At 51.4% G+C, this 12,185-nt stretch overlaps 1 protein-coding gene across 1 annotated transcript in view; it reads left to right on the top strand.

Moving 5' to 3' along the window:
* The window catches only part of ABCC3 (ATP binding cassette subfamily C member 3), a 56,811-nt gene that overhangs the window by 36,020 nt on the left and 8,606 nt on the right, over positions 1-12,185 (top strand). The window contains exons 18-26 of the mRNA XM_025361863.1: positions 2,253-2,420; positions 2,755-2,941; positions 4,499-4,613; positions 4,768-4,912; positions 5,020-5,227; positions 5,415-5,725; positions 7,199-7,398; positions 7,548-7,674; positions 9,184-9,285. Coding sequence (XP_025217648.1) covers positions 2,253-2,420; positions 2,755-2,941; positions 4,499-4,613; positions 4,768-4,912; positions 5,020-5,227; positions 5,415-5,725; positions 7,199-7,398; positions 7,548-7,674; positions 9,184-9,285 — 1,563 coding nt within the window. The remainder of the gene's footprint in view (positions 1-2,252; positions 2,421-2,754; positions 2,942-4,498; positions 4,614-4,767; positions 4,913-5,019; positions 5,228-5,414; positions 5,726-7,198; positions 7,399-7,547; positions 7,675-9,183; positions 9,286-12,185) is intronic.

Raw genomic sequence — 12,185 nt, 5'->3', positions numbered from 1 at the left:
GGTGCCTCTGCAGGCGTCGGAAACCCGCCCCCTCCCCCCAACCCGGGGAGAAAAAACAAGACCCCGTCAAAAAAAAAAAAAACAAAAAAAAAAACCAAAAAAAACCAAAAAAAACAAAAAGATTTTGGCCTTTACTCTAAAAAACGTGGCACATTGGGGAAAGTTTGGAGCTTTGCTTTTTAATTGTTTTTAACTGTGGTAAAACACACATAACATAAAATATATCATCTTGCCAGGCGTGGTGGCTCCCAGTACTCTGGGAGGCTGAGGCGGGTGTATCATTTGAGGTCAGGAGTTCAAGGCCAGCCTGGCTAACATGATAAAACCCTATCTCTACTAGAAATACAAAAAAATTAGCCAAGTGTGATGGCACGTGCCTGTAGTCCCAGCTACTCAGGAGGCTGAGGCAGGAGAATTGCGTAAGCCCAGGAGGCAGAGGTTGCAGTGAACTGAGATTGATTGTATCACTGCATTCGAGCCGGGGTGACAGAGCGAGACTCTGTCTCAGAAAAAAAAAAAAAAAAAAAAACTTAATCATTTTTCAGCGTGCAGTTCAACAGTGTTAAGTATATTTACAGTGCTGTGCAACCAATCTCCAGAACCCTTTCATCTTGCAAAACTAAAACTGCATCTACTAGGCAACTCCTCATTCCCCACTGCCTCTAGCCCCAGTAACCACCATTCTATTTTCTGTTCCTGGGAATTTGACTATTTAGTATCTTAGTCCATTTTCTATTGCTTATAAGAGAATGCCTGAAACTAGGTAATTTATAAAGAAAAGAAATGTATTTTGTGCAGTTATGGAGACTGAGGAGTCCACGGTCCAGGGGCTGCCTCTGGAGAGGGCCTCTTGTTAGCGGGGCGTCTGCAGAGTCCCAAGGCCACACAGAGAATCCCATGGCAAGGGGACCAAGCATGCTAGCTCAGGTCTCTCTTCCTTTCTTTCTTTTTTTTTTTTTGTTTGAGACAAGGCCTCACTCTGTTGCCCAGACTGTAGACTGGAGTGCAGAGCGTGATCTTGGCTCACTGGAACCTCCGCCTCCCGGGTTCAAACAATTCTCCAGCCTCAGCCCCCCGAATAGCTGGGATTACAGGTGCATGCAACTACAGCCCGATTAATTTTTGTATTTTTAGTAGAGACGGGTTTCACCATGTTGTCCATGCTGGTCTCGCACTCCTGACTTCAAATGATCCACCCACCTCAGCCTCCCAAATTGCTGGGATTACAGGCATGAGCCACCACGCTCGGCCTCAGGTTTCTCTTCCTTTCTTATAAAGCCACCAGTCCCATTCCCCCAGTAACCCATTCACACATCAACCTATTAATCCATAATGGATCAACCATTCATGAGGGCTCTGTTTTCATGACCTAATCACCTGGTAAACGCTTCCCCTCAATCCTGCCACACTGGGGGGCTAAGTTTCAACATGAACTTTGGAAGGAACAAATATTTCAACCATATCACCTAGGTACTTCACGTAAGTGGAATCATCCAGCATTTGTCTTTTGGTGATGGGCTTATTTCACTTAGCGTAATGTCCTCAAGGCATAGCCATGTTGTAGCATGTGTCAGAATTTCTCTCCAAGTAAGACTGAATGATATTTCATTTTATATATATATGTGTATATATATATATATACACACACACACACACATATACATACATTTGTGTGTCCATTCATCCATAGATGGGTTGGGCAGAACACCAAGCTGGTCAGGATGGTGACCAATGGAGCAGAATGGCCTCACCTACCCCAGGAGGACTTACCCTTTACCTCTGTCCCTCACACATTGCAGGGACAGACTAGGCCCCATGTGAAATACAGATTCAGAAGTCTGCTGTTCTGGCCAGGCACAGTGGCTCACACCTGTAATCCCAGCACTTTACTTTGGGAGGCTGAGGTGGGCCGATTGCTTGAGCTCAGGAGCTCGAGGCTAGCCTGAGCAACATACGGAGATTCTGTCTCTATAAAAAATAAAACATTTTAGTCAGTAGCCAGGCATGGTGGTCCTGCAATCAATCCTAGCTACTCGGGAGGCTGAGGCGTAAGAATTGCTCAAACTCGAGAGGCAGAGGTTGCAGTGAGCCAAGATCACACCACTGCACTCCAGCGTGGGCGACAGAGTGAGACTCCATCTCAGAAAACAAACAACAAACAAAAAAATCTGCCATCCCAAATAACAGTGCACAGGCCATTGTCTCCCTGTGCCTGTCTGACCCCATTTTTCCCACCCCCCGCCTCCCTCCAGGGCATTAACCTGTCTGGGGGCCAGCGGCAGCGGGTCAGTCTGGCTCGAGCTGTGTACAGTGATGCCGATATTTTCTTGCTGGATGACCCACTGTCCGCGGTGGACTCTCATGTGGCCAAGCACATCTTTGACCACGTCATCGGGCCAGAAGGTGTGCTGGCAGGCAAGGTGAGGCCTGCTGGAGGCTAAGGGGGCTAAGGTGAGATCTGAGGCCCGAAGAGAGAGCTGGTGAGACGCTGAGGGGTTTGGATGCGACCTGGAGGTGTCGGGGGGAGGTGTGAGAAGTGGGCATGTGGGTTGGGCATCAGGAGAAACCTGTGGGGACAACTCCCCCACCTGCGAGGTTCTCAGCAGCCTGTGGCGAGCACAAGGTGAGTCACCCATGTGCTTGTCCAAGCTCCCTGGCATATGGGTACACCTCACACTCACTCTGTGGCTCCGTGCCTGTGCTGGGGGTGTGTGCGACGGTGGTAGGGGTGACAGCCTGCTGCCTTCTCCCCAGACGCGAGTGCTGGTGACGCACGGCATTAGCTTCCTGCCCCAGACAGACTTCATCATCGTGCTAGCTGATGGACAGGTGTCTGAGATGGGCCCCTACCCAGCCCTGCTGCAGCGCAATGGCTCCTTTGCCAACTTTCTCCACAACTACGCCCCCGATGAGGACCAGCACCTGGAGGACAGCTGGATCGGTATCTGCTGTCCTGGGCTCTCTGATTCCTGTGCCTTCCCAGCATCCCTTCTGTCTGGGGTCTCTGAGTGTGTCTAGACTGGCCTAGTGTCGTGCCAGGCAGGTTCTGGGAAACTTGGGCCATGTGTGTGACACTCACCAGAGGGAAAGTAGACTAGACATAGTCGAGTCCCACTGCCTCCTCCACCCTAACTGTGGGAACTCAGATCCTCAGCTCCGCTCTCAAAGCCTGTTTTCTTTCCTTCTTTTTCTTTTTCTTTTTCTTTTTTTTTTTTTTTTTGAGACGGAGTCTCACTCTGTCACCCAGGCTGAAGTGCAGTGGCGCAATCTCAGCTCACTGCAACCTCTGCCTCCCAGGTTCAAGTGATTCTCCTGCCTCAGGCTCCCAAGTAGCTGGGACTACAGGCATGCGCCACCACACCTGGCTAATTTTTGTATTTTTAATAGAGGCAGGGTTTCACCATGTTGGCCAGGATGGTCTTGATTTCTTGACCTCGTGATCTGCCCCCCTTGGCCTCTCAAAGTGCTGGGATTACAGGTGTGAGCCACATTGCCCGATCTCAGAGCCTGTTTTCCATCTGTTGAAAGCATAGGAGGGCCCGGGCCCAGCTTGTGTAGCAAGGCTGCTTCATGGATAAATAGTTTGGCAAGTCTGCAAGTGCTTGGCACAGCCATTTATTTAGCAACCAAAATTTATTGGACAATCACTATATCCAGGCACTGTTCCAGACACTAAGATATAGCAGTGAGCTAACAAAAAAAATTACAGTCCTCATGGAGCTTGTTGAAGTCTCTGGCTCACAACATGCCCCTGGCTCCTTGTTGCCCAGACCTAGTTCCGCAGCCCCCAATTCTGGATTGGCTCACAGACCTTTCCTGGGCTTTCTTGCACATGGGTATATGTACAGCCAACGTGCCTTGAGCATTCACCAAGTGCTGTGCCTCTTGCTCACACACTAGACACATTTTCTTTTAGGCCTACAGCCTACAGTCATGCAGACTTTTTTTTTTTTCCTTTTTTTTTCCCCACTCTGTTGCCCAGGCTGGAGTGCAGTGGTGCGATCTTGGTTCACTGCAACCTTTGCCTCCCGGGTTCACGCCATTCTCCTGCCTCAGCTTCCTAAGTAGCTGGGATTACAGGCACCCACCACCACACCTGGCTAATTTTTGTAATTTTAGTAGAGACGGGGTTTCACCATGTTGGCCAGGCTGGTCTGAATCTCCTGACCTCGTGAGCTGCCTGCCTCAGCCTCCTCAAGTGCTGGAATTAGAGGCGTGAACCACCACACCCAGCCAAGGACGTGGGTTTTAAGCTCAGCCAGTCTGACTCCAGAGCCCAAGTTCCTAACCCTTGTATTTGAGTCCCTTTCTCCATAATTTGTGAAGAGAAGTTTTTCTTGTTGCCTAACCCAAGTCTTTCTTGTTGCCCTTTCAATCCCCCTCATTTTATTTTCATGCTTGTCCATTGAGCCCCTTTCATTAGAGTGGGGAATGGGAGATGCCAGGGGCGTGCAGGGAGAACTAGCTGAACTCTCTCCTTCCTCCAACCCCACTGCAGCGCTGGAAGGTGCGGAGGATAATGAGGCACTGCTGATTGAAGACACACTCAGCAACCACACGGATCTGACAGACAGTGATCCAGTCACCTATGCGGTCCAGAAGCAGTTTATGAGGTGAGCTCCTGAGAGCCCCCAGCCCTCCAGGAGGCTGTATCGGGGCTCCCCAAGCCCTGCCAGGTGGGGTACAGGTTTCTCCCTGACACTCCCAGCCTCTGTCCTGGGGGGTGCCTGAGGCCCCCTCCCTGGGCCTGACCAGCTGCCTCCACAGACAGCTGAGTGCCCTGTCATCGGATGGGGAGGGACAGGGTCAGCCTGCACCCCGGAGGCGCCTGGGTCCATCAGAGAAGGTGCGGGTGACAGAGGCGAAGGCAGATGGGATACTGACCCAGAAGGAGAAAGCAGAGATTGGCACTGTGAGTCGGTGGGGCAAGAGGGGCTGGAGGGGATGGACAGGCAGGCCCCAGCAGCCCCAGGGTTTATGGAGTCTCCTGTCCCTGACTGCCATGGCTGCTCCCTATAGGTGGAGCTGAGTGTGTTCCGGGATTATGCCAAGGCTGTGGGGCTCTGTACCACACTGGCCATTTGTCTCCTGTATGTGGGCCAAAGTGCGGCTGCCATTGGAGCCAATGTGTGGCTCAGTGCCTGGACGAATGATGCCATGGTGGACAATAGACAGAACAACACTTCCCTGAGGCTGGGCGTCTATGCCGCCTTAGGAATTCTGCAAGGTGAGCCTGCGGGAGTGTCCAGAAGGGGCTCCAATATCCCTTCTTCTCTGGGCTGCCAGGCGCCCCAAACCATGCCCTTGCATCCAAGCCCCCCTAACCCACTCTGGTCAACCCATGTCTCTGATTCTACCCCTTCGTGCCCGCTTAATAGTCCAGGTGAGCCAGTGCCCTCTGCCTTCTCCAACAGGGCTCCTAGTGATGCTGTCAGCCATGGCCATGGCAGCGGGTGGCATCCAGGCTGCCCGTGTGTTGCACCAGGCACTGCTGCACAACAAGATACGCTCGCCACAGTCCTTCTTTGACACCACACCCTCAGGCCGCATCCTGAACCGCTTCTCCAAGGACATCTACATCATTGATGAACTTCTGGCCCCTGTCATCCTCATGCTGCTCAATTCCTTCTTCAATGCCATCTCCACTCTTGTGGTCATCGTGGCCAGCACGCCGCTCTTTACTGTGGTCATCCTGCCCTTGGCTGTGCTCTACACTTTGGTGCAGGTGTGGGGTGGGCGTGATTCCAGTGTGGGTGTGGTGCTGGTGTGGGGCGGGGCATCCACATGGGCGGGGGCAACAGGGTTGGGACGCTTCAGGCCACCAGCATTACAGGGTTTTGTTTTTTTTTTTTTTTTTTTTTGAGACGGAGTCTTGCTCTGTCGCCCAGGCTGGAGTGCAGTGGCGCGATCTCGGCTCACTGCAAGCTCCACCTCCCGGGTTCACGCCATTCTCCCGCCTCAGCCTCCGAGTAGCTGGGACTACAGGCGCCCGCCACCACGCCCGGCTAGTTTTTTGTATTTTTAGTAGAGACGGGGTTTCACCATGTTAGCCAGGATGGTCTCGATCTCCTGACCTCGTGATCCACCCGCCTCGGCCTCCCAAAGTGCTGGGATTACAGGCTTGAGCCACCGCGCCCGGCCATTACAGGGTTTTGTTAGGGGCAGTCATTGCTTAACATTTATGTTAGGGGAGCCATTACTTAACCTCTTTGAAACTCATTTGCCTCACCTGTAAAATAGAATGACTCATAGACCTTCCTCATGGAGCTGGTGAGAGAATAAAATGAAATAGTTATACATTGTAGCTGGCACTGGGACTTTCCTGTTGGCTTTTTTTTTTTCTTTTTTTTGAGATGGAGTCTCGCTCTGTCACTCAGGCTGGAGTGCAGCTGCACAATCTCGGCTCACTGCAATCTCCGCCTCCCAGGTTCAAGCAATTCTCCTGTTTCAGCCTCCCAAGTAGCTGGGATTACAGGCACGCACCACCACGCCCAGCTAATTTTTGTAGTTTTAGTAGAGATGGAGTTTTTTTATGTTGGCCAGGCTAGTCTTGAACTCCTGACCTCAAGTGAATCCGCCCGCCTCAGCCCCGCAAAGTGTTGGGATTACAGGTGGGAGCCACCATGCCTGGCCTTCCTGTTGGCTGTTTTTGTTTTGATGAAACATTGTCAACAGTTTGGGACACGTTATCCTTTCCTTCCTTTTACACATATCTAAACATACGTGTATGCATGTGTTTAACATAGATGAGGTGATACAGCTACTGTAAAAGGCCTTTGCAGACACTGAACTCCTGTTCTGTAATGAATTAGTCAGTTGCCGGGGACAGATGCTCAACACCTGGGTACAGCGACCATGCTGTAGGCTGTGCTCTGTGCTGGGCTAGGGGAGGATCAGATAGACACCCTGTATAGTCCTCGATATACAGGACTATAATAGGCCATGGAGGAGAGGATGGAAACTGGAGGCAGAGCAGTGTTGTTGTGGGGTTGAAGCAGAGACAGTCAGAGGGAAGGCGTGAATGACACATCAAGGCCGCAAGTCTTGGGTCCTTGGAAGTGGGGGAAGACAGTGATGTCTCGTGGTGGGAGTGAGGCTGGCTGGGAGGACTCATCTGAAAATGGATGAGTTCAGAGACAGGCAGGACTGAGTTGGGGGTTCCATGGCCCTGACCCCAAACTCCTTCTCCCTCCATCAGCGCTTCTATGTAGCCACATCACGGCAACTGAAGCGGCTGGAATCAGTCAGCCGCTCACCTATCTACTCCCACTTTTCGGAGACAGTGACTGGTGCCAGTGTCATCCGGGCCTACAACCGCAGCCAGGACTTTGAGGCCATCAGTGATACTAAGGTGGATGCCAACCAGAAAAGCTGCTACCCCTACATCATCTCCAACCGGTCAGAAGCCGCCTCCCTCACTCCCTGCTCCTCCAGGAATTCCCAGCAGGCTCTCTGGTGTTCAGCGTCCTTGTCCCTCCTTTCCTCTAAGCAGAAAACTGGCCCCTCCCTGCCCCTGCCCCATTTCCTCCTCATCTGATCCCTCACAGGTGGCTGAGCGTCGGAGTGGAGTTTGTGGGGAACTGTGTGGTGCTCTTTGCTGCACTATTTGCTGTCATTGGGAGGAGCAGCCTGAACCCGGGGCTGGTGGGCCTTTCCGTGTCCTACTCCTTGCAGGTATGAATGACCTGGACTCCATGGCAGGGCCACCAGTGGGACAGATACCACACAGGTGTTCCAGGCATCTCCCGAATGCCCCTCCCTGCTCAGTATGGGCACCAGCCACAGGGTCTGCTCTCAGGGACTGTGTGAGAAAAAAAAAAGAAAAAAGAAAAAAAAAATCACTGAGTTGACAAGTTTATAACCACACACAACAGCTGGATGTTCCTACTTTCCTTCCCCAAGAAGCCCATGTTCTCACATTCAGAAATAATTCTTTTGAATAATCTCTGTCCTCAAACCCCACATCTCCCTCCTGCTCAGCCGTCGACCTTGCCTGACACCTCATACTCCAGCTGGAGAGACCCCCAGCAGCAGGCCATCGTGCTTCAGGCTAAGCAGGTCTTTGTGGCTGGAGAAACAAAAGGTTTTAAAAGCCCAGAACGGGGACTGGCCACAGTGACTCACACCTGTAATCCCAGCACTTTGGGAGGCTGAGATGGGTGGATCACCTGAGGCCAGGAGTTCCAGACCAGCCTGGCCAACATGGTGAAACCTCATCTTTACTTAAATACAAAAATTAGCCAGCCATGGTGGCAGGCATCTGTAATCCCAGCTACTCGGGAGGCTGAGGCAGGAGAATCGCTTGAACCTGGGAGGCAGAGGTTGCAGTGAGCCAAGATCATGCCACTGTACTCCAGCCTGGGTGACAGAGCGAGACTCCATCTCAAGAGAAAAAAAAAAAAAAAAAGTGCAGAGGAGTTTTCTTGCTTTGGGGTGTTGTAGAAATGATCTTGGAGCTTAGCCCCAAAGGACAAACAGAATTTGTCTTGTCTCTGGGCAAGTTGTAGGCTCATGTGACAGGTCAGGACAGTGTAGGGCTGGCATACCCCTCACATTCACATGCTTGCAGAGAAAGTACACAGACAAGGTGACTGAAGCCTGGGTTGCAGGTCAGGCAGGTCATCCTGATGCCAGCTTATACTGTCAAAGAGTCACCTAAATGCAAATGGAATTTTTGCAAAGCAGATCACATTGTTAATACCTCAGGTGGCTCAAATCTTGAACGCGCTGGCAAACAAAAAGCAATCCAGAAAGGTCAGTTTTCACAAGCGTCAGTGTGCATATGAATCAACTTGTTAAAATGTACATTTTGATTCAGTAGATCTAGGATGGGGCTCAGGACTCTGCATTTTGATCAAGACTCCTTGGTACGCAAAGTGTGGCCCATGGGCCAGTTGCATCAGCGTTCTCTGGGCGCTTGTTAGAAATGAAGAATCTCAGGTCCCAAGTCCTACCTCAGACTATGGAATCCGGCGTTGCATTTTAACAAGATTCTCTGGGAAGTCTTATACATATTAAAGTTTGAGAAACAGCAGACGAGGTGGTCCTTGGTTAATTCTGCACTGTCATCCATGGGCTAGGATCCCACTGATGGGCACATGATCCAGGAGTCTGAACTCCTCCCAAAGCCATTGTGGTGGGGAGGGGAGATCACCACACCTATAACCCGGTCTCTTTGGCCAGGTGACATTTGCTCTGAATTGGATGATACGAATGATGTCAGATTTGGAGTCTAACATCGTGGCTGTGGAGAGGGTCAAGGAGTACTCCAAGACAGAGACAGAGGTGGGTACTGGGATGAGCCTGGGACAGGGGGAATCTGAAGTAGCTGGGGAAGAAAGCTTGGTGGCCTTCCCTCCCTAAACCTCAGGGCCAGCTGTGTATGCGACTCTTCATTCATTTATCCATTCACTCCTTACTGAGCATCAACCACCGCTCTGTGCTAGGAGGTGCAGAGAGATCAGAGTTGAGCAAGACGGTGTTTGCCCTCAGGTGATTCTGATTTGGTAGGAGGGGTAAGACCTATTGCAGGGCTTTGCAATGGATGACCAGAGCTCTGGTGTGGTGCACCCGGAGTGGGCAGATGAGGGAGATCCTTCGGCTAGGGTGACCAGGGCAGATGAGCTTAGATGAGAAGGATGGACAGGCCTTGATAGACTAGGTAAGATGGTGGGGTGGGCAGTGGGAAGGTGAGCATTCCAGCCAAACAGACCAGCCTGGGCAAAGTGGAGGTGGGGCAGCATGCCCTTTGTTGGGGAAAAGGAGTTGTCCCCTACTAGGCGTTCCAGACTTTTCTCCACTGCCCCCTCTCATGGTCACACCTCAGACCTCTTCATGCCCAGAAGCCGTAGCATCGGTGTCAAGTATCCCAACTTTGGCCCACGCTCCTATCCCTCCTTGTTCTCATGTTCCAAGTCCCCCTCTGTCACAGCAGTCTGCCTTCACTGGGATCCCCAATCCCATGACCCCCCTTTGTGTCTCTGTCCATCAGCTTCTCTGCCTTCACCTCCCTCCCCAGCCAGCCTAGAGTCTATGCTCCACCAACACAAATGCTCTCACCTGCCTCACCCTTCTCTCTCAGTTGTACTCACCTCCAAAACCCCACCCCCGCTGAGCCCACCAATCTGCCTTCTTCAAGCCTGCACCGAGCACTTAAAACCTTGCAGGAGACCAGGTGCAGTGGCTCATGCCTGTAATCCCAGCACTTGGGGAGGCCAAGGCGGATGGATCACTTGAGGTCAGGAGTTCAAAACCAGACTGGCCAACATGGTGAAACCCCATCTCTACTAAAAATACAAAAAAATAGCCAGGCGTGGTGGTACATACCTGTATTCCCAGCTACTTGGGAGTCTGAGGCAGGAGAATCACTTGAACCCAGGCGGTGGAGGTTGCAGTGAGCCAAGATTGCGCCACTACACCCCAGCCTGGATGACAAGAGTGAGACTCTGTCTGGAAAAAAAAAAAAAAAAAGCCTTGCAGGAGAAAAATCACTGAGTTGACAAGTATATAACCACACACCACGGCTGCATGTTCCTACTTTGCTTCCCCAAGAAGCCCGTGTTCTCACGTTCAGAAAAACATCTTTTGAATAATCTCTGTCCTCAAACCCCACATCTCCTTCCTGCTCAGCCGTCGACCTTTCCTGACACCTCCATGAAAAAGTAGGTTCTAAGATGTGAACTCCCTCAACCTTCCTGCCGCTCGGTCTTTAAATCCGCCTGTGTCTCCTTCACTGTCGTCTTCTTTTCACTTTTAGCAGGAATCATCCCTTCCTGTTTCAAAGTCCAGCCCCTCCATTTCTTCCCATGGCTGCTTAAGGACCTGGCTTCCTCAGTCCCACCCTCCATCTCCCGTCATTCTTGCTCCCTCTGTTGGACGCTTCCCATCCACATGCAAAAATATTCCATCGCATCTTCCATTCCAGACACACACGCAAACCCTCCCCCCTGCACTCCACTGCCCCATTTCTCTGTTCTCCTCTGTCGTGAAGCATGGTTTAAAGTATGGTCTCCACAAGCTCCATCCACTTCCTCATCAGCCTTGATCTCATCTGCCTCCTGCAGTCCTCTTTCTGGCCCTCGCTCCACAGAGACAGCTCCTCCAGTGACCTTCCTGGTTCCAAATCCAGGGGATGCTTTTCTGTTCTCATCTAATTCAACCTCTTAGCAACGTCCCAATAAAATGACCTCTCCCTTCTTCTTGGAGTCCTTGTGGATTCTGTGGCCTGCATTGCACCTGCCAGTCCACCTGCCTGACCCCAGCCTGGCTTCCCCAGGCATCACCCTCCAGCCCTTCACCCCTCACTCTCTGGGAGCTTCCAGTTCCCCCGCTTCATGTCTAGCAGCCCCGTTACTGCAGGGATACCCGTGCTCCTGTCTCTGTATCCTATACATGTCTGCCCTCCACCCCATGGCCCGTTCTCTTCTCCAGTGCCTCCTCGCGAGACCAGTCTGCGCCTGCTGCTCTGCTTTTTCACCTCTGGCCACGAGGAGAACCTGCCTCGAAACAGGGCTGGCTCCACGGGAACATAGCCTGAGCAGTCGCAGGGTCTCCATTCCCAGAAGAGCTGCGCGTTTAGAGTAATGCTCTGCCGTCAGCGCCTTGACATTCTCCATCATTCTTCAACAAGAAGCCTCAGGTTTTCATTTTGCACTGGGCCTCCCAAGTTATGTGGCCAGTCCTATCTCAAAGCCACCATCATCTTATGCCCTGCTAGTCTATTCTGCTTGTAGCAGCCAAGAGATTTAAAAAAAAAAAAAAAAAAAAAAAAAAAATCAGATCACGTCATTCTCTGTGTACAGCCCTCTAATGGCTTTGCATCTTAATCAGAGTTTAAAAAAAAAAAAAAAACACACACAACCAAAAAAAAAACATAGTGCTTACAATGGCCTGCAAGGCCCTACATGATGGGGCCACCACTGCCTCAGCCTCTTACCTCTCGCCTTTGCTGCTGTGCTCCAGAACACACCTAGAGCCATTTATGCCTGCTGTTTCCTCTGCCCGGCATGCCCTCCCTCCTGATATCCACTTGGCTTCTTCCCTCGCCTCCTTCAGGTCTTTACTACAGTCTTTGCCTCCTCCAGGAAGCCTTCCCTGACCACCTTGGATAAAGCAGCAACACTAAGCACTTCTTGGCCCCTAGCACTCATCACTTCTTACATTGTATAGATTTGCTTATCTGTTTG

This window comes from Theropithecus gelada, chromosome 16 (assembly GCF_003255815.1).
Source record: "Theropithecus gelada isolate Dixy chromosome 16, Tgel_1.0, whole genome shotgun sequence".
NCBI classification, from domain to species: domain Eukaryota; kingdom Metazoa; phylum Chordata; class Mammalia; order Primates; family Cercopithecidae; genus Theropithecus; species Theropithecus gelada.
Note: the sequence above shows the minus strand (reverse complement) of the source record. Positions and strands in the feature narration are given on the sequence as shown.